Source organism: Photinus pyralis, unplaced genomic scaffold (genome assembly GCF_008802855.1).
Source record: "Photinus pyralis isolate 1611_PpyrPB1 unplaced genomic scaffold, Ppyr1.3 Ppyr1.4_LG3a, whole genome shotgun sequence".
Classification (NCBI taxonomy): domain Eukaryota; kingdom Metazoa; phylum Arthropoda; class Insecta; order Coleoptera; family Lampyridae; genus Photinus; species Photinus pyralis.
In genome coordinates, this window is record NW_022170509.1 from 12,160,995 (window position 1) to 12,181,766 (window position 20,772).

Consider the following 20,772-nt stretch of genomic DNA (forward strand, 5'->3'; position numbering starts at 1 on the left):
GGGATCAGACGGATATTGCGTGGAGAAACTACCTCGATTCATTTACCTAAGCGTTTGACCTAGTGTGGGTAACTAGGCTAATTCCGATGCAAAGTATCTAAGGCGTAAACTGACTGGGAATTTTAATATCTACATGGCCCACACTGTTATGCTTTTGTGCAAAACGCATAATTATTATATTGCTGCTCGGGTTAGCCGTTAGCAAAGCTGCGACCACCAAGTTGAGAAGTTATAAGTCAAAAAACAACAATTTATTTGTTGTGTTGACGAACTCTTTAGCATATCTCATGTGAACACTAGGTACAACCGTTTAGGAAGATACTGAAAACTTTTTCTACAGGGAAGTGTGATTGATCTGAAATTTTGATGATTAATTGTTTATAACAGGGGCCGTACAAGAAAATATTATTTATTATATTTCACAAATGTAAAGAAATCTGGCCAAATACACAACAAGTGAATACATACACATTTTATCCACAAGAAAACAGTTTAGCATACGAGGCGAACCCGAGTGCGATAATTTTTTTAGTGGATAATGATCTTTATTGAGGTGTTATCATCCACAATTTTTTCCCATTCCCAAGAACGTTCAAAAAAATTGTCGCATCGTATACAGAGTGGCCCAACGAGAAGTATGCAGAGGGCTTTTAGGGTATTAAATTTAGAAATTTTGAAAAATCCTCGAACACGGCAATTTTGTATTCGAGGGGGACAACTTTTGGAATACAAATCACGAACCCAAAGTTTTCACCCCTCTACGTAGGGAGCTTAACCCCTAAAATTTTAAATGGAATCCTATGGCAAATGGCACATTATTTGAAAGCCAATTTAATCGTGATTACTAATCTGCTTTGCTTTTTAAATTCTATTGATTCGTTTCGGAGATATTCGCATTTGAAATGGTTTTTTCCCCCTGATTCAAGTCCTTTAGATTACTTCGTGTGGGGATATTTAAAAAATAAAGTTTATGCTACTCCGCCCGGAACATTACAAGGGTTGCGAGCACGTATAACCATAGTGTAAGAATAGAATACACTATGGTATAACTCAACAATTTCGAGCGATTACCCCTGAAATCTTGCAACATGTTTTGAAGCAAATCTTTATTATTGCATGGAAGCAGGCGGGAGGCAATTCGAGCATTTATTGAAATACATGTTGTGTGTTTAAAGTTATTTGTTATTTTTTGCACAATTTAAACCTTTTTTAATACAAGGTGACTTAGATCGCATTTGTTTTGGTTTTTTTTTTAGAAAAAACCATTTCAAATGCGAATATGTCCGAAACGAATCAATAGAATTTAAAAAGCAAAGCAGATTAGTCACGATTAAATTGGCTTTCAAATAATGTGCCATTTGCCATAGGATTCCATTTAAAATTTTAGGGGTTAAGCTCCCTACGTAGACGGGTGAAGACTTGGGTTCGTGATTTGTATTCCAAAAGTTGTCCCCCTCGAATACAAAATTGACGTGTTCAAGGATTTTTCGAAATTTCTAAATTTAATACCCTAAAAGCCCTCTGTATACTTCTCGTTGGGCCACTCTGTATGTACATACATCATACATGCAAGTTGTGCCCTTTCGAATATGATGAACATTTAAAGTAAGAAAGTTGACACCACTTTCGTTAGGGTTGTATAAGCTAAATGCTTTGAAGTATTCTGTATTTACTGTAAACTGAAAGACTGAATTATTTTTAGAGAGTTTTTATATTAATTTACAAGTTGACGTTTTTACTTTACATTACTAGTCTAGTAGTCTCTCGCCTTGAAATAAATTTCAAAGCGTTTCACAAATATATGTGAAAATATATGAAATGTACATTTTAAAGTTAAAATTGTTCCACATTATTAGGTACCTACTGGAGTTATATTTTTAACCGCACGCTTCTACTCCCCGCGGGATGTTTTCTGCAAAAAAAATCAAAATTGCTCAGAAAATCTGTGTGGAGGAGCTGCGATAAACATTCCACAAACGAGTGAAGGGACTGTTAGTTTAAGTGATATTACAATTTCTAATCCGAGCAATTGCACTTTTAATTTCTATAAATAACGTGATTGTATGATTGTTCTGAATAATAAAAGTAATCGTTGCAAGGGCAAATTTGACAGTTCTGCACCATGAAGTCTAATTAATACTTACCTCTTTTGGGTGCTTATAATAGTTATTTATGCATCAATGGCATTAAGGCGATATTTATGCCGAGGGCGAAAGAGCCCGAGGCCCCCCGGCCCGAGGGATTGTAAGTCGCCCGAGGGTTATATATCGAGTAATGCCTGAGTTGCATAAAAAATTTTATTTTTCATCGTTCCAAATAATGCTTTCCAATATACAATAATGTAATGATTATTCTTTGCCCAACAATAAAATGCTTCATACGAATAAAATAGCAACTTTTTTTTACTACATAATAAAACTCCATCAATATATTTGACAGGTCGTTTGAGGGCATAATGAGATGACAATCCATTATGCCTTCTCATTACGCCCTCAGGCGTAAGACTGCTTTATACTCGTACATATATCTCATATGACAGATATAATTGGCATATAGGCAAATGAAAAATAAAAAGGATTATAATCTAATATCTATTTATTAAATAAGGAAGCAACAAAATTTTTATTGAGAGAAGGCCGCGTACATTTTAGGTCACGTCTAATATTAATTAATTTGACAGGTCACGTTAAGAAGTTATCAGTGCTTTGAGTTAAGGAATTGCATTTCTTTTTAGAAACTCAGAAACTGTTTGTGGTTTAAACGAATGTACCTTTACTGTTTGGTCTGAATTTGCCTCCTGTATTTTTATCCTTCATTTTCTTAAGCATTTTCACTTTTTATTGTTTCACAAGTCATAGGAAATTTTCTAAATTGGATGAATCATTTAAACAGTCTCCCACTCCCTGATTCTCACTGGGTCAAATTTTGCACATACTAAATATGTAATTAAAGTATCCCAAGGTTCTGTGGGTTGTCCTAATACTTTGAAAGATCTTCTTACATGGTCCTCCAAATGGCTGAGATTTTTTGAAGATTCTTTTTTGATAGATCCAATATTGACTAAAGCTTTCGTATGTACATGTATTTATGCTCTTTTATCTGTAAATTGTTCACATAGGAACTCCCACGCTATTGAAAAATTGTCATTTGTGACTTGACTATTGGCTATAACTTCAAAACCTTTACCCTGTATGAAAAAAATAACGTGGACATAGGAGATTGAAACACTGTTTCGAGATATCTTATTCGTCTGCCGTATTTTATTACATTTGAAAAAACTTAAGACGTGAATTTCCAGTAGGAAGCGATTTTCTACTTGCCACGAAAAAACTATTTTTAGAAAAGGGCAGCACAATTTAAAATTGTTTCGGAATTTTGGAAATGCTTCGGAAAATGTTTCTTTTGGAAAAATTATGATATCTTTTAGAAGTGACGGAAATGTGAAAGAAACGCTTTTCAAAAATTTTTTTATTAACTTGAAAATGTTTTAAAAACGTGTAGAAAAGTTTAAAAAGGTGTAAAAATGATATAAGTACTGGAATGTTTAGAAAAATTAAGTACTAATTCATAAATGATGGAGATATGAGGGAAACGTTTCAGGAAGCCTTTTTATTTATTGATCAATATCAATGCAAATTTAATCCAGTACCTAACAGGCGAAGTGGGCTATCCTATAAGGGCGGCGGCGCTTGAATAGTATGTATCTACACTAGCCTTTCCGTGGCAAGTGGAAAACCGTTTCCGGATCCGCATGGCTTAGCACTTATTTATCGATCGATATCGACGAAAATTTAATCCAATATATCAGACATAATAGGATTTTTTTCGTATCATGGTTTGCCATAGGGTGCGCTTTGGGTTATACGGACTGGATTAAGTTAGCACTCTTGAATCGACACCCGAATTTGTTACAGCGCCAAAATATTGTTCTCATTTTGTGCCAATTTGTGCGCCTCTCGTTTACAAGAAAATCAAAAATTTCCGTTCACTTTCTTATCCACATTAACGCTGCACCCCTAATAATCGGAAGGACTTGAAACTATGTCATAATTCTTTATCGGAAATATTTGTATGTCCGTATAGGTCAGTATTTACTAATTTTTTTACTGGGGCACAGAGGCCTCTGATTTTACTGATCCGAGGCCTCCACACATCTAAATCAGGCACTGGCCCTTCTCACTGTCTGTTGGAATGAAGGCTTATATCAAGAACACATTATTATTGATGTAAACGTTAGTGGCGCTTGTGTTCTAATTTTTGATGGGTGGAAATAATATCAGGATCTAAATTCCCAAGATTTGGGATTATCTTAGCATAATTTGGACAATACACGGTCACAAAAAATGCATCGTGGTGTATAAATAACGATTTCGTCAGGTTTTGATCACAATACACTTTGTCGGTGAAATTTTACCAAGCGCGTGTCTTGGGCATTAAGAAGGTGCCATTGATCTTATTCCCAGTGATCTTGCTACGTAAGGAAAGAATGTTTGTGGAATTTAAATATTGTGTTAAATTTTCGACCCAACATTAAATCATGTTGCTTAATTTTTTAATTTTTATTTTTCTTAAAGTTTTGGCGATAGTTATTTCGAATGTATGAAAGCCTTTTCCTTTTTTTTAAATTTTTCCGAATTTGTTTTTAATTTAAACTATGTTGTCTGAATTCTCTTGAATTTGTTTTGGTTTGAAAGCTATTTTTTTTATTTTTTGAATGTTCAGAAGGAATTTTTCTGATTTTTTTAAGGATCCGGAGAAATCAATTTTTTTTGTGTACATTTACTAATGTTTATTGTCTCGTACTTCATTGCTATGAAATTCTTTGAATGTTTTCATGGGGTGGTGAAATATTTATGAATTTTTAAAGCATTTTTAATTTTAATTTTTTAATTTTCGAATTTTTTACTAGTAGACACAATTGTGAACTATAGTAACATGCAAAAATTCGTTTAAATTTTACATATATTTTACAAATTCTCTTTGAATTTTTGCGCGAGTTGTTTGTAGGTACAAGTCTTTTGAATTATTCCAGATTGTTATGAAATTTTATTTGTTTCAATATCTAACAGCATTGGATCCTTGTCCACAGTTGCTTAATTTTGTAAATTTTAATTTTCTATTAAAGTTTTGAGTTTTAACTTTTTTAATTTTTGAATGTTCCTGACCTTTTTAATAAATGAGTGAATTATCAATATTTCAAATCGTTTAACATTGTTTGTTTTTTGATTGTTTTCTTTGCGTTTGCGGATTTAAGTGAACAAAAACGAAACAAAATTGAATAGTATATTTTAAATAACTAGCAAAAACTTAGCATTAAATAGGCATAAAATAAGAAGAATGAAAGCGTTTTAATGTTAAGTAAGTATGATATTAGTATATTATACTTTTTTATACCCACAAATAGTATCAGCACAACATTTCAAATTGGTTGTACGAGTATATAATAACTGGGAAATAACAATCATGGGAAATTTTACTTTGGACACCAGTGGGAAATTGTAGGATGTTGTTTTTCGTGAAAATCTAAACACATGTTTCAAAGTTTTTGGGATTTTCCGATGTCACTTCATTACCGGGGGCAATTTCACGGTACTTGGGTGTCGTTGATGGCTAGTACTCTATTGTTCGGCTGTCGGACCGAAAATTAAATTATATATATATACGAGTATACAAGGTGTTTCCTGGATTGAATTTGTTGATATCAGGAAACTGTCATCAGGTAGGCGCTTGTCTCTTACGCATTTTTAACGCGGGCACTTGTTTAGGAATGGCTTTAATGCCACCATAGCGAATGCTTTTAGGCCGAGATTGGGAGAACAACTTCTAGCTCCTTTCACATGACGCAGCTTTCGGCACCAATTGTTTTATTACTCGATAGAATAAGAAATCCTCCCCGAACACGTTTTTCACAGGAACGTTCCTCTACAGTTCTTCAGGACAGGATCCTACTAAATCTCTTCTGGGGTTATCTCAGGACCTTTCTCATGTTTGTTTATGCAGGTTGATAAAGCTCCAGTGCAGGAAATAATGGTTACTTTTTATTAAATAAGTAAAGATTATGGGAGTACTCATATTATAAGATTCATGCAACACTATTCCATGAATAACAGTTAACTTCTGCAGGTGACTGACTACCTATTGAATAACCATTCCAATTTCAAGATTTCCTGAATAACCAAAGCTGCGTAAGGTCGAATTAAAATAACGGACGATACTTAATTATGGAAACGTACATTTCACCTCCAAAGAGAAATTGTCATAGTTACGTAAACCGTGCGTACCTACAGGTAATATTTAAAATTTTGCAAACAAAACCAATCTTTAAGTAGTAATTTATCAGTAACCACTCCGGTGATGATGAAAAGATGCTTAGGTAGAAAGTGCAAATATACTATCGTTGAATAATAACTTTCTCACTTTGAAGATTTGTCAATTCAGTTCATCTTCACGATCAGCTGAATAACAATAATCGTTCGAAATAGGATTCGTGGATGTTAAAAAATTCCCTCATTGAGTAACAAAATTGCGTCAAGTGGGGCAGAACTCCTTTCTCTCATGGAGAGATAACGTTTCGGGGGATAACTTCGGTTATGATCATCGTCTGTGTGTTACAGTATTGAACGGAAATTGACAGTGGATGTGCAGTATTTAAAAAAGATGGTTAGTTTATGTGACGATAAGACATAAGATGGCCAATTTAAAAAGATGTGTTGGTTTCGTGGTGGTGGTTGTGTCAATAGTACAAAGTTATTGTGCGACTACGAAGTATGTGTCGTACAATTCTACGGACCTTTCGTATTTATCGAATGGAATTCAAATACCGGTACCTCCATCCGTAGAAGACGAATCCATCGATCAAGACGTATCGACAGAGCAATTACCGGATATGGAGTGGATGTCGCGTTTATATAACCACCATAATTGGAAGAGACGACTAACGAGCGTAAAGAATCCGGAATGTCGCTCTGATCTATCCGTCTATTTGGATGAGCTGCAAAATAACACGCTTTGGGCTATTAAAAGTTGGTCATTCTTACTAGTATTAATATAATCGATTGACCCAGCCGCCACACGGCATACATAACTTTCTCCTCTTTTTCTTTCGCGTCACGTTGCGTAACTTGTTTGCATTTCGTTAAACGATTATTACATAGCGATTATCTAACGTAACCTTTTATCTTTACGCAGTGCACGATGCATCGGGAAGATATTCTAGTCAATTTTTCTTTGGGAACGACTACTGGTTGGGCTCCAGCACCCTGTGCGCGGAATTGGCAATCCCTGAAGAAAACGCCGTTCTTCCGCCATTTCCTGTATACTTTTATGTCGGAATCATTAGGATAAACGTTAACGTTAACATTACTCCGGTGGTAAGTCAATTTTTAATTACTCCTATACCATTAAACACGCATAGTGGTACTAATGAGTATACAACGTCGAGGAAGGTATTATAAAAACGCTCTCTTCGTTTGCAGTCCGTGAAATGATTAAATAACCTTCTCTCACTGGCACTGAATACCTTTTTGCTGAAGAATAACTAGTATCTGCTACTGGAAAGCTTTTATTATCATAAATTCTCTCAGTCAATTCAAGATTTAAAAGAGGTAAAAGCAAACTAATTCTATTCTTAAATATTATCATCCATACCTAGTACTTTTTCTGGAGACCGAAAGGGATCAACTTTCTTCGAACAAAGGACGAAGAAGATCTTGCAATATCCATAAAAAAATTTTTACCTTGGGGTACGCCATCTTCAGGTAGGAATTTTGGAAAAAAAATTTACAAAATTGAACCCTATCCAATTCAAGGACGTCCTTGATATGTCTAATTTAAAAAAGAGTATGTTTTTAAACGAGCCATTTGCGACACTCGATTTATTAAAAAAAAGCTTATCTTTTTTGCCACAACTTAAATGTAACACCCTGTATACTTGTTGAAATAATACGGCCATCTAATTTGGCTTTGGTGCCAACCACACAAACAAATGAGGTCAATGAAGGTGGAGTACCAATGTTAACTATCCAATTTTCGACTATAGGTACTATAATATTGTGCTCTTTTAGATTTTTTGAATTAGATATCTCAATTTTTAGGATCCCCCCCCCCCCAACTTCAAAGTTTGACGTAAAATTTATTATAGTTATTTATAGTCTTTTTGGCCGTATAAGGCAATTTTTTGCTATAATATTAAAATAATACTGAAGAAAAATTAAAGAATTTTTTAACAGATTTAAAGTATAAATGTATTAGTGTCACAACTATACAGGGTGGCAATTTGAAAACTTACCACCCCCGATGTCTTAGTAAATAAACGAGATATTTAAAAAAATCAAAATCCGTTTCGGTAATTCGGAAGGGGAATCACAATGACATAGTTGGCGATGAACTTAGGAACTTACGAAAAACTTAATTATTTACCTTGTGATTTGTTTTACAAAATAAAGACGTACCCTCAGTTGAAACTAAATAAAATTAATTATTTAACGCAGCCAAAATTACGCGTGAGATCGATAATTTTAAACTTCGCTAATAAAATACTGACCTGTACTACCAAAAATGCGCTTTAATCAAGCATATGCCGATTTACAACTTGTTTTAAATATCTCGTTTATTTACTAAGACATGGGGGGGTTGTAAGTTTCCAAATTGCCACCCTGTATATGAAATGTACGAGAAAGTGGTAAAAAGCAAACAAAAAATATAGGTAACTTCCTAAAGTGCAAAAGAATCAAAAGCACATGAGGAAGGAACAGATGTGAAAGAAGAAATGTGGAACAAGGAAGCGTACAAGGCTGAGAGAAAAATGAGAAAGGAGTGGAGCATCAACGATTCGTTCAGGAGGTATTATAGAACCAAGATAGATACATCAGAAGTGGTAGAAGAGGCTTGAAGGTTGTAAAGGAGTGCGGAGCCAAGACAAGACAAGGTAAATGTGGAAGACAAAACTATGAAGAGAGCGTGAACGAGTGCAAAATGGAAGCGAGTAGAAGGAAAGAAGCTGCCATGATCGCAGAGTATTAGACGTAGATGCTTTCCAAACCTGAATTGGAACCTGGAATCCTCTTTGATGCAGCCGACCACATGAATCTTTTCCAGAGGACACTTCCGAAAAATCACACCGAAACATATACGAATCCACCAGAAATCACCTCAAACACTTTACGAGTTCTTACGAATCGAATCTCAAAAAGAGCTCTAAATTTGAAGAAAGTTGAAAATGTTTAAGTGACCTGTGAAGAACCTTGGCCCAAGTTCTGAACACTCTCTGAAGAGTATTTGAAAATATCTTAAAAATGTGTTTTTCAGAGAATATCTAACAGATGTTCCCAAAAAATCGTTGATACATTCCTGAAGATTTTTTTCTAATCCGTAAAGAACTTTGAAACCTTCTCAAGCAGCTTTAAGATCACCTAGAAGAATGAACGAAGAATCTCTGAGAAAGTTTCCAAAGAATTTTACAATGTCCATGAAAATTGTATCAAAAATCTATAAACGTCTTTAATCTCAGAAAATCTGGAGAATCTTTTGAGCTCACTATACAGAGTGGTTCAAATTCGTGGATCACCATTAGGATGTCCGTAACAGTGAGAGATACAGTGTACGTTGCAAAGGGACAAAGTTGCCCCTTTTTGTGAATAAAAAACGCACTTGAAATTAAAAAAAAAATTTTTTTAATAACATGAGATATCCCCGAAAAACTGAAAATGTTACATTTCGTTTTCAAAATATATTTCAGTTTTTCGGTAATATCTCAAGTTATTTACAAAAATGTTTCAACAATTTTAAATACGTTTCTTTACTCACAAAAAGGGGCAACTTTGTCCCCATTTAACCTACATTGTATCTCTTTCCGTTACGGTCTTCTAGGCAACACCCTGAACAATCTTACCAAACTTTTAGAAATCCTCTAAAAAATATCTCAAAAATATTAGATAAGGGAATCTCGAAAGAATCTAAAGAATTTAAGAAATATGTGAGGGAAAATATACAGAACCTCTTATACCTAGATGTCTGACGGACAATTTAAGGATGTTTCAATGAAAAAATCAGTATAGGGCAGTTTATCGGAACAATTATCGATTTTTAACCTGAAAGCTATGTTTCTTAATTATTTAAAACCTTTGAATATATTTCAAGAGAATATTTTGAGGAGAACCTGAGTAATCCTACAAGTTCTTGAAAGAGAATTCTGAAATACATTTAAAATAAGTCTGAAAATCCCCTGAACAATTTTTAATGATCCTCCAAGAACTTCTGAAAACCCTTCCGAGAATATCTGATGTACCCTGCAAACATCAGAAAAGAATCTCTTAAAAAAACTACTAAATTCTCGGAAGAATCCCAGTATATTGAACATAAACTCGTCTCACCTCCCACAATACGCCATCGTGCCTGTTAGATTTAAGGTTAAGTTCCTAACACTGCTTTATTTTAATGCCCACCGTTATAACATTAGTATTTGTTGTATTTCAATAGTTATTTTGCTACTGGGTAGACCTAATTAACATTCTCTTAAATGTTTTTAAATATTTTCTTTAAACCTGAAATTCTTTTTAAATTGTGTTAATTTCTGTATTAGAATTCTCTTGGAATTCTGAAAATAACCCTAGAATGCTTTCGATACTGATCTCACCAATACTCCTTGTGAAATCTTGGTGAACTTCTCGACTCTCCTTAAATCCTCAAGAGGTACCTTTCTTTTTCACACAAAATCATTCTTAGCCTTTATTTGCAGGAAACCTGGTAAAGGTTTCCGGAGAAAGACCCATAATTTTCCTGTACCGTTGCATATCATAAAATCCTACAAATTCTTGAAAATCTCTTGAGCATATTCACCTGATTCTTTCTGTTAAACTTCAGCCTAAAATTATTTATAATAATAATAATAAAGCTTATTTAATGTTTCGTAGAACAGCCTACATACATTGGTCAACACAAAAGCAAAATAAAAATATTACAAATGTAAGAACAAACAAAAATTATAACAACAATACTTAATTGTCACGAAAAGAACTCTGTACTGAAAGATTCCTCATACGAGTAAAACGCTTTATCAATAAGAAAAGCTTTAGTTCTTGATTTGAATAAATTAAAAGGTAAAGCCTTAATATTGTGTTAATATTTAGTGAATGTGTATAATATTTAGTTAATTACTGATTCTCTTTGAACCTTACTGGTCCTAAAATCTTCCTTAAATCAATAGGGAATGTACCCTGAATTCACTCTAAAATATTCTGAAGTTTTCTTGAAAACCATTAATCTATTTCTTTGATTATCCAAGCTTTGAGAGCTTTTGGTGTAATGGAGATTCGTTTCAATACAGGGCGATTTCCTATTAAAAAAAAGAATTTATCCAACACCTCTATGTTATCCAGTCATTATCATGACGAAATTAAACGAGTAAGGTATAATATAACCCACTAATGAGTTATGGACGTAAAATAACTCACTAGCAAGATAAAGACAGGAACCATAAGTAAATCCATATAAATTTTCTGACTAAATTTTTTGTTGTTTATTATTCCCCATAGCAACGAATTATTGCTTTTGTATTCCATGCACCCTAGCTTTTCGCGGAACACGCAGTTTTTAAGATTTCCACGTTTTAAACCAGCTTGAGGAGGTGTTGGATAAAGTTTTGTGTGGTGCACGTGTGTTAATTACAAATAAGTCACTTGAGAAAATAACCCCACTCGGCCTGACGGCCTCGTGGGCTTACTTTTTTTTCTATTTCGGTGTCACAATGATGATTTTGTACAACTGTTTTCGGCGAAAACAGTTGTACAAAGACAGTGATTATAGTCGTTTTTTTTGGTAACTCATCTCTTAAGTTGGCAGTTACTAGTTAGTACAAGTAGGTACTTCGTTGGGTACTTCCAGGTACTTCCATGTTTGAACTTCAAAATGTCAGTCTTACTACGCTGCCAACCTAAAACTTAACGGCATAAAAAGTGTTCCCAACGTAAAACATGTTAGTTCTAATGTTCCCTATAGTTTCTGATAATGGTTTTTTAAATTAATTAAAGCACCGAAATAGAAAAAATAGTATGAAAAACGCGTGTTACAATGCTTTATTGTAATACTCTTATCTTGCGGACACTCGTGGCTACGCTTCGCGTCGCCACTCGTGCCACAAGATAGTCGTATTACAATAGGTCGCATTGTAACACTTGTCTTTCAATATACTATTTGTTGTAAATAAAGTTCCGCACGTTCCACCATACCCACGTAACTCATTTTATCTTTGTCTATTTTTTTAAATGTTTGCCACGGAATTATACTTTTTCCATTTTGTTGTTCCGGTTGTATAGAAAGGATCTTGATTGATAATACATCTACAATTCGTATAGTCCATGTGGATTTTTGTGTGCGAGTGCACCATCACCATCTTGTTAGTATTTAGTTTCCAAAACCCTTGAAGACACTAGGATAGATAAATGGTTTACAAACAATCTGAGTTTATTTTTTGCGGGTAAAAACTGAAAAACATTTTGTCTGTCGGCTGGACTGTGTACTTAGAGCTTAGAACTTTTATATTTATTATAATTTTTCTTTCAGACACGTCAACTACACTTGGGACAATGTCTTCCAAGATCATGTACCACATCCGATATCCGACGTCTACTAAAACAAGAACGGTCCCAAGCAACTTCACTTTCAGTGGTTTCTGTACGCGCAGTACCCGGCGATTATTCAATGCTGCAGGATATCAAATTTCACATCTTAAGGTAAGTAATATTGAACTTGTACAATTGACTAATTTCCAACAATGTCAGTTACCCAACCAATACGTAATCGGTAATCTTTTATTGTTATATAAATGTTTGAATTGATCGAATGTATGTCATTGTAGATGCCGACACATTACCTGAGGACTTTTTTAATAATGACTATATAGGTGTTACATAATAAGTAGTAGAGAGTAAAGTTTCAATTAGTGCTACACGTTTAGCTTCACGTGGTTAAGGATGTCAACTTTTATTTTAAATACTTTTCTCTTTTTGTTTGTTAGCTAATATACATTCTAGAGCTACTTCAGCTGAAGAATTACTAACACATTTTTAAAAATAAAAACCAAAAAGTTAGTGAAGTGAAGTTAATAGGTTTGACTATCATACAACTTTGGTACCTATATAAAGACGACAGATCAATTTTGGAACCCTTTAAGATGTTATAGAAGAAGAATGATTATAATATTTTTAAAAATCGAATAAAAAATAGTTTCTCATAAAAAACGTTTTTTCCTATGTTTTCTGGTTTGGTACCAACAACATCCCTACAATGCACCGCCGAAGATTATGTAGTACTTAATCTCTTTATCCATTAGCGGTCTAGTGTCGCAACCCCTACAGTTTTTATGTAAGACGTGGTGGACCCATAATTTTTTTAATTCGAGGGTTTACTTTTTAAAATTGCACCATTATTTAAAATTGTATAAAGTTATAGTCCAGTCTTCATCGATATACAAACCTTCATATGAAGACAGGTCATTGATTAGCAGTACTGATTATTTAGTCGGTAACTGCGCACAGTTCAAAGTTCCGCGAAAAAGGCACTAGCTCTGGGCCCTTTGGGCATGTAAGTACTAAATTTCAGGTTGTTAGTTACCCTGTTGGTTCTGGGTCAATTGTTAAACGACATCGTGTACGCCCTGCACGAAATTTCTGTTTGCGTTAAAAAATGGAGCAACAACCGAATTAAACCTGAAATTTCTTGTTAAAAGGTCGACCAAAACACAAAATCAAAGGACTAAAGTCAACGGCTTACAAACTCAGGGGCCTATAAAACCGAACGCTTGGTATTATCGGGATATAAGGTATAGAATCTATTGTTCAGGGGTCAAGATTCACAATTCAACATTCAAGATTCAAGATCCGAATTTCAAGGTTTTGTTAGGTTCAGGATTAAAGGCGCATAATTCGTGGCTCAATGCTCAACTTACCACTTGAATATTTGCGAGCTTGAAAATTCGAAGCTTCATTAGATCAAAGACTCTAAGTATCGATTAACAGATGATTCTAGTGCTTGGAGCTTTTTTGCTTAACAAACAATTAAATTTGAAGATATGAACATTATAAAGTTCTAAGACTCGAATATTCCAAAAGACAAGACGCTCAAAATTCAGGGCCCTAGTATTACGAGGTTGAGCTGGAATTAAGAGCTACGCTAGTAATGTTTTGCAATATGTCCCTGTAATGTTCTACTGTAAATGTAAACCATTATGGATGTTTGGCAGTTGGTAAGAAATCACTTGCAGCAATTCATTTAAATTTCTTTGAATTTCTTTGAGTCTCTGTATTTTAATGTCATTGGGTCCTTTTTCTTAAAAGATTTCCCGTAAAATCTCGCCAATTAATCACTTGAGGAGGTTCTTAAAGGATTTCTTTTGATTAATTTCCTGATAGCATAATTCTGATTGATTGTTTTTACTATTTATACAGCGACTTTGGTCTTTAGGGCAAATATGCAACTTCAGGTTAGATTACGCGGTTTGTTGGGAGTCAACATCGTGTCATCGCCCTGTGTAGCATGTCGTACCTGTTTATTGCAAATCATTTAATTATACTGAACTAAATGACCGGATTATTTCAATCAATCGCATCAGATCTTACAATGAAATAAACTGCATGACCTTGCAGCTTTTTAAATTAACATAAGAAACTAAAATCATCTAATAATTACTTAACGGAGCTTAAATTCTAAAATTTTTCCTTGCTTCCCCCGTCCCAACTGCACAATTATATACGCCAACTAATTTCCTTTCAGTGGTTACACGGATCTACAAATTAAAACATTACTTTTATCTTCCATTTCTCACTCCTAGAAGAAATAAATAAACTTAGAAGGTTTTCTTAGTAACGAAGCGCCCAATTATTCGTCCATATATTATACCGGGTGGTTTTTAAAGCTGGTAGACTCCTAAATGAACGGTGTGTTATTCGGGAGCGTTCGAGAACTTTCGAGAGAAATGAGCGTTTGCTATATAAGAAAATCGAGTTGATCTGTTTCGAGTCAGTTCTAACATCGATGTGAAGTGAAATATTAAGCTCCCGCTCGTGTTATGATTTAAATTAGCTGTGATAAATAATAATTACTGTTATAAATTAATTCATTTCAAGACTGTTATAGATTTATTAATAGTTAATTGTAGATAAATAAATAACGCAATTAAATTTAGATTACAAAATTATGCTCCTTCTGGCTTTTTCACACGCACATTCGCATGTACTTTGTAATAATAATTATTAGAAAAATTTCTTTATACTCCACTGTACCCTTTCTTTACACGTAGTGCCCATTTGGTCCTAATACGATAATATTAATTATTAATATTAATGTTAACTAATAGTATCTGTTTGGACACATAACCTGACATGACCTTTATAATTGCTTTCTGCGTTTAAAACTGACTCTTTTTTATGATTCGAAAGAGCAACCAAGAGTTAATTTTCGTATCCTAAATTGAGATCCGATAAGAGGTTTTATCATAGAAAAAAAAATGAAATAGGAAACCTAATACTTACTTATCGAATTCAAATAAAGTAGCTAAGTATAAAAAATGGATTTATGGTTAATTTACATAATCAACGACATCAAAAGAAAAGTGAAACTATATTAATATCAGCAAATATAAATATCTAAAGGAAACTTTGGGCGTACAATTTCCTGATATGTGTGAAGTTTAGTATAACTACCGCTTTCTCTATAGTTATTTGCACATGTAGTAAGTTGTAATAATTACTTCCCTCAAATATCCTAGAATAAAATCAAAATCGACATATTCGGCGTTCCCATTTCCTTATATTCACCTCCTAGTCTAATTATATTGCTAATTAATTAGTAATTTGGAGTAACCATTTATGTAGGTAATTTCAAAGAGTTTTTGAGTGAGGAGTTCAAGTAAAAATAAATTGATCGAATATACCTAGATAAAAATTGATGCGACTTTGGTACATTTCAGTGCAGTCACGACATTTGTACTTGTGTTAATATTGATCTCAACGGCGGTGGACTACTGTTTGTCCAAGGATAAAGATGTTGAAGTAACGAAGCAATATGGAACAACTGCAGATCCTGACCTTTCCAAAAAGAGTGTGAAAGTTGGAATATTTGGTAAGGTTATAATATCTGTTTTACATAACAAAGTGTATGCTGTCTCAATTTTCTACTTCAATAACCAAGTAGGTAGCCACGAGTCTCTTCATTAACTAAGAATGTTGGTTCACTAATTAAGGAAATTTTTAACTTACATCATTATAAGTGGCACTTTAATCACAAAAATGCAATTTTTTGCATAAAACAGAGCATTGACATTTATCCACAAGCATACCTTCAGAAAGTCTACCATGTTAATGAGTTGCTATTGTGTGTACGTAATGTATAATAAATTAGCGTGATTTGTAAACACACGAACTACAGTTTTAATTAAGGAAGTACCTACAGTTCAATTTATGATTTAAAAATTAGGAAATCTAATTGGATAATTTACATTTATAGAACTGCCCAAGAACGTGCTGCTCTGTTTTTCTGCAATTACAAACGGAAGAAGAATTTTAAACGTGGATCATTTGAATAAGGAGTCAATTGCTTGCTTGCACGGACTTCGTTTTTTCTCAATTTCCTGGATCATTCTCGTGCACAGTTACCTGGAGGTTTTCGCCGTTGCCGATAATAAAACGTTGAGGACCGTTACCGAACGTTCCTACCTTTATCAGACGATTTCCAATGGAACGTTTTCGGTAGACACGTTTTTCTTTATAAGGTACGTATTGCTCTTGCAATGAGATCTTGATCTTAACTAAATTAATGAGATTTCTCAATAGACTTGTGAGAGTTCCCGAGGTAAATTTGGTCAAGATTAACATCTCCAATTTTGTAGGTTAATGGGCGTATTGGACAAAAAAGAACTGGTTTATTGATCATGAAATATCGAAATAAGCAAATAATTTATATTAATCAAGCACAAGGATTCCTCACTTTTCCTTCGGGTACCAAATAATTAGTTTAATAGGCACACGCACATGAATTTTATAAAAAATACAGGTCCGTATCTTATACGGGTGAATATATCAATAAACCTCCGTTGCAATTGCTAATTGGTGTCAAGTAAAAATAAAATAATAAAGATTTCAGGTACTCAAGTAAATTTATTATTAATAATAAATTTACTTGAGTACTCAAGAAGGAACACTTCATATATACAAATAAAAATAAAATATAAACCTAGAACCTACACAAGTGCAGCTACAGATTGATACCCATGACGCACAACATTTAGATAATTAATCGAGACAAAACTTTTTTAGGTAGATTTCTATCTATCTGCCTATTCGGACCAGTATATTTATAGGTTTATACATATTGTATACCACTCTAACTTTCGTAATTATGAACCCATTTCAACCAAAATTTAAGGGTTGGTGTAACTCATAAATATCTCGGTTCGTGAATCAGCCAATTCCGCCATATTGGAACAAAATGGCGGAATGAAATCTACCTACACCCCATTTATAACATAATAACACAATATACTAACATTATTCTTCGTTCTGGAGGGACATGAGGCGATTCCTTTCCCCATAACGTCGCGGTTTTTCCACGATTCTTCCTCGACGTGTTTTAACGACTCTCGTGTCTGCAACTGTTGAAATTACTGGTTCAGTACAAATTACCTCCTTCACAGCAATAAATTCCTCAGTCGGTTGAGACACCTTCAAAGGGTATAGACTTTAATAGATCAAAGTCTCACGTTAAATCTTTTCTACAACTGATGCGATGGGGTGCGCTAGAAAATCGATATAAGCTCTGTATTGCATTGGAAGGTATTTATATATATTTCCAGAGTCTTTGAGTGCATACCAGAAATTCTTCGTTTTTGAGAGCCTTCTAAATGTTTCCCAAAACATATCTTTCACAGAATTAGTCAAATGAAGAATAGACCGAGAAAATGTTTGACATACAGCCTAGAGTTCCTCCGGAAATCTCTGGGATTAGTACATCGGAAGGTATATCTTTCTGGGAGCGTGGTAGTATGCTCCGTAGGCACAATATAAAACTCGGAAGAGTTTGTGTTCTGATTTTACTTGCAAGTCATAGTTTTGGAGCTGATGATTATTATTTCAATGTGAAGATTAAAATTAATTGCTGTTTTCTTTATAGCGGCCTTCTCCTTACCACAACATATCTAAAGCGTGAACTAAAAACGCCAACGGAAAGTGGGGAAGCGCAAAGGGACGGCATTGGATTAAGCGTGGCAAAAAATATCCTGCTAATACTTTATCGATACATTCGATTAACACCAGCCTACCTCTTTGTGCTGGGACTTAACGAATTGGCAATTCGTTATTACCACAACTTTTCAGTGTTTAGTCCAGCAATAATCGACCACATCAGTTGCCCCGAGCACTGGTGGCGCAACGCTCTGTACATAAACAACTTTTATCCTCTGACGGAGTTCTGCATGTTATGGTCTTGGTATATGTCCAACGATATGCAGTTCTTTGTAATTGCGATTGTACTCTTGGCAATTGCCGCAAGGTGGTCGCGCCACTAGATTTTTACGTACGCTAATTGGCTCGTTTCAGGAATGAGAAATGTTTCCGATGGATTGTTGGGACGGTCGTTGTGTTTCTATTCACGTCGTGGGTTGTCACATTCATAATTGCGATGCAGTATAAGTATGTGGCCAGGATTGAGGAACCGTTCGCTTTATTCGACCAACTGTACGATAAACCATGGTTAAGGATCGGTCCTTACTTGATCGGAATGGCCACTGGTTATCTACTCTTGAGGATGAAGTACAAAATGGTGATGCCGAAAGTAGTCGTATTTGGGGCGTGGGTACTTTCATTAGGTTGCCTGTTGGTGTTAGTGTATGGATTAGGAAGAGACGGACTTGTGATACCAGTTTCGGCGTTCTATGTAAGATAGTTACAATTTGGAACTGGACTAATTAATCTGTTTCAGGCTTCTTTGGGACATACAGCATGGGGATTGGCAATTGCATGGATAACAATTGCGTGCAGTACAGGATACGGAGGACCAATAGATTCGGTACTCAGTTTTAGAGGAATTTATCCGCTAAGTAGGCTGACGTACTGCGCCTATTTAATACATCCCGTAATTATGTGCATAACAAGTTTTGAAATGGATGGCCCGTTCCATTTGCATCAGATAATTATGGTGAACAACACATTTGATCCATTAATATCTCTAATTTCGTCTTGTTTCAGTTAATTGTGCACTTTGGAAACACTGTTGCTTCATTTGTGGCGGCATTTTTAATTTCATTGGGATTTGAAGCACCTTTTGTAGGACTAATAAAAATTATGACAGGTGGAAAGAGATGAAAGTGCACTGTTTCTACCGGTAAAATTGAATATTTTTCCATATTAACGATTATAGGGTGCACTTGACACCATATACACCGGATATAATGTTAATGTTGATTGTTGAGCATAATTTAAGTTTTTTAAGCTCTAATTAATCTGCCACATTGGCATAGTCAAAGTTACCTGTATGTAGTTTAATCATAGCGTTAAAGACAAGACTTAATTGTTATTGTGTTTGTGATACGTTTTAGTTATTACGTAATAGAGGACACCATACTTTTACGCTACAGATCTCGTTTACCTACACTTTCAAAAATTTCGCCGTTATCAGTTTAGGATCAATCTTTGCTCTCGTCTTTTTCGTGAATACAGTCGCCGGACGTTTGGACCTCACTCGGTAAACAATGATCAAAGAAATGCGAAAGATGGGATACTATGTTATATTAATTTGACGATACGCACGAGCTACTTACTGTAACAATTGTAGGGACGTCGTACGTACTCAGCAATAAATAAAATATTTGTAACGAATTATATTAATAAATAAAACAAACCATCAGATGAACAAGTGTTTCTTACAGAATTTAACGATTTTTGAATCAAGGTACCAAAATCCAATCCGATTTATATCGGGGTCGAGTGAATACTCGGAACACAATGGCAGATGGATTTTGGCTAATGCAAAAAAGGGCCACCTTTGTAACTGTTTTGTTACAATACGGGGTTGAATACTTTTTTCCCGTCTGTATGTATGTGCGTACCGTACGTACGTTCGTAACCTGCAAACGTGCATAGGTTGGCATTTCGCGAGGTAACGGCTCGACGGATTTTGTTCAAATTTTGGATATGTATATTAGGCATACTGAAACGAAAAACAACGAGTCGGATTTTTGAAAAAAAATTTTAGAATCGAACTTTTTTTAAATAGCAATCTATAATTTTTATGAAGTTATTCAAAAGACCTTATTTTCTGTGTACAACCTACAAAAATTGTGTTTGTTGTGTTTTATTACAAAAAAACAGAAAAAAATGTCAAAGTTAAAAAACTAAAAAAAATTTTTCGCCAAAACGGTTACTATGATTTCGTTAAAATTTTGCGAATGTATATTAGGCATTATAAAGGATGTAAAACTGTCAAAAACTGTTTTTAATATGTTAGTTTATACCACCGTGAGCTCATACAACCTTTTTTTAAAATAAGGCAATATTTTTATTAAATTATTCCAAAGATTTTTTTGTGTAGAACAAAATTATGCTACGTTTTAATATAAAAAAGCGGAGAAAAAATGTCAAAGTTAAAAAATTATCTAGCAACTTAGTGCGCGGTCAATATTTAGGATGGACGATTGCAGAAGTTCAGTGGTTGCATTCTTTTTGGTGTAATGCAAAGAACTTAAGATGAAATCAATATCTATGTTAAAATATCAGTGTACATGGATAT

The 20,772-nt window shown here is 34.3% G+C and overlaps 1 protein-coding gene across 1 annotated transcript; it reads left to right on the plus strand.

Annotated features, from left to right (window-relative positions):
- The first annotated feature begins 6,412 nt into the window (after positions 1 to 6,412).
- LOC116165938 (nose resistant to fluoxetine protein 6-like) lies at positions 6,413 to 19,881 on the plus strand. Its single transcript, XM_031480710.1, has 9 exons — positions 6,413 to 7,022; positions 7,189 to 7,370; positions 12,559 to 12,728; positions 15,962 to 16,113; positions 16,498 to 16,762; positions 18,160 to 18,537; positions 18,585 to 18,921; positions 18,967 to 19,182; positions 19,233 to 19,881. Exons 1-9 carry the CDS (start codon positions 6,689 to 6,691, stop codon positions 19,347 to 19,349), a joined length of 2,151 nt encoding a protein of 716 aa, XP_031336570.1. The 5' UTR covers positions 6,413 to 6,688; the 3' UTR covers positions 19,350 to 19,881.
- Positions 19,882 to 20,772: the final 891 nt, after the last annotated feature.